The sequence below is a fragment of the Austrofundulus limnaeus genome, unplaced genomic scaffold (assembly GCF_001266775.1).
Source record: "Austrofundulus limnaeus strain Quisiro unplaced genomic scaffold, Austrofundulus_limnaeus-1.0 Scaffold3791, whole genome shotgun sequence".
Classification (NCBI taxonomy): domain Eukaryota; kingdom Metazoa; phylum Chordata; class Actinopteri; order Cyprinodontiformes; family Rivulidae; genus Austrofundulus; species Austrofundulus limnaeus.
In genome coordinates this window covers 1-459 of record NW_013956193.1, presented here as the reverse complement: position 1 = coordinate 459, position 459 = coordinate 1, and the positions used below count along the sequence as shown (strand labels likewise).

At 53.4% G+C, this 459-nt stretch overlaps 1 protein-coding gene across 1 annotated transcript in view; it reads right to left on the bottom strand.

Moving 5' to 3' along the window:
• Positions 1-449, bottom strand: part of LOC106511990 (uncharacterized) — a 6,170-nt gene extending 5,721 nt beyond the window's left edge. The window contains exon 1 of the mRNA XM_014000698.1: positions 83-449. Within this exon, the coding sequence (XP_013856152.1) occupies positions 83-312 (230 nt within the window). The 5' untranslated portion in view covers positions 313-449. The remainder of the gene's footprint in view (positions 1-82) is intronic.
• Between the last annotated feature and the right edge of the window lie 10 nt (positions 450-459).

Below are 459 nucleotides of genomic sequence, written 5' to 3'. Positions count from 1 at the left end.
CCCGGGGAACCCCCTGATGACGTAGATCACCGCCATTATGCAGACAGAGGGGATTCCTATGACAGACGGGGCTTTTTTCCTGGTGGCAGCCACAGAAGAGGGAACCCCAATAACTGGACCAGACAGAGACGCCCCAGATTTCAACAGCAGCGGTATGTACCCCCCAACACACGCCGCTACGGCCCCCCACCACCCTACCCCAGGGGCCCCCCCCAGCGCACACAGCATCAACACACAGAGGTGTTTCAGAGTGATGACCCACACTTCACAGAGAAGATCAGGGCCATTCACAGACTGATTAAAGCGGTCCATCACTCTGCAAATGTGGCTAAAGACAGTTATCCTCCTGCAGTCCAGAGGATTCAGAACCAATTAGCAACTGTAATAAAACCTGCTAATCCCACGCAGAACACACAGTCTCTAATTGATCTTAATGCACAAAACTGGGCCCACACGACT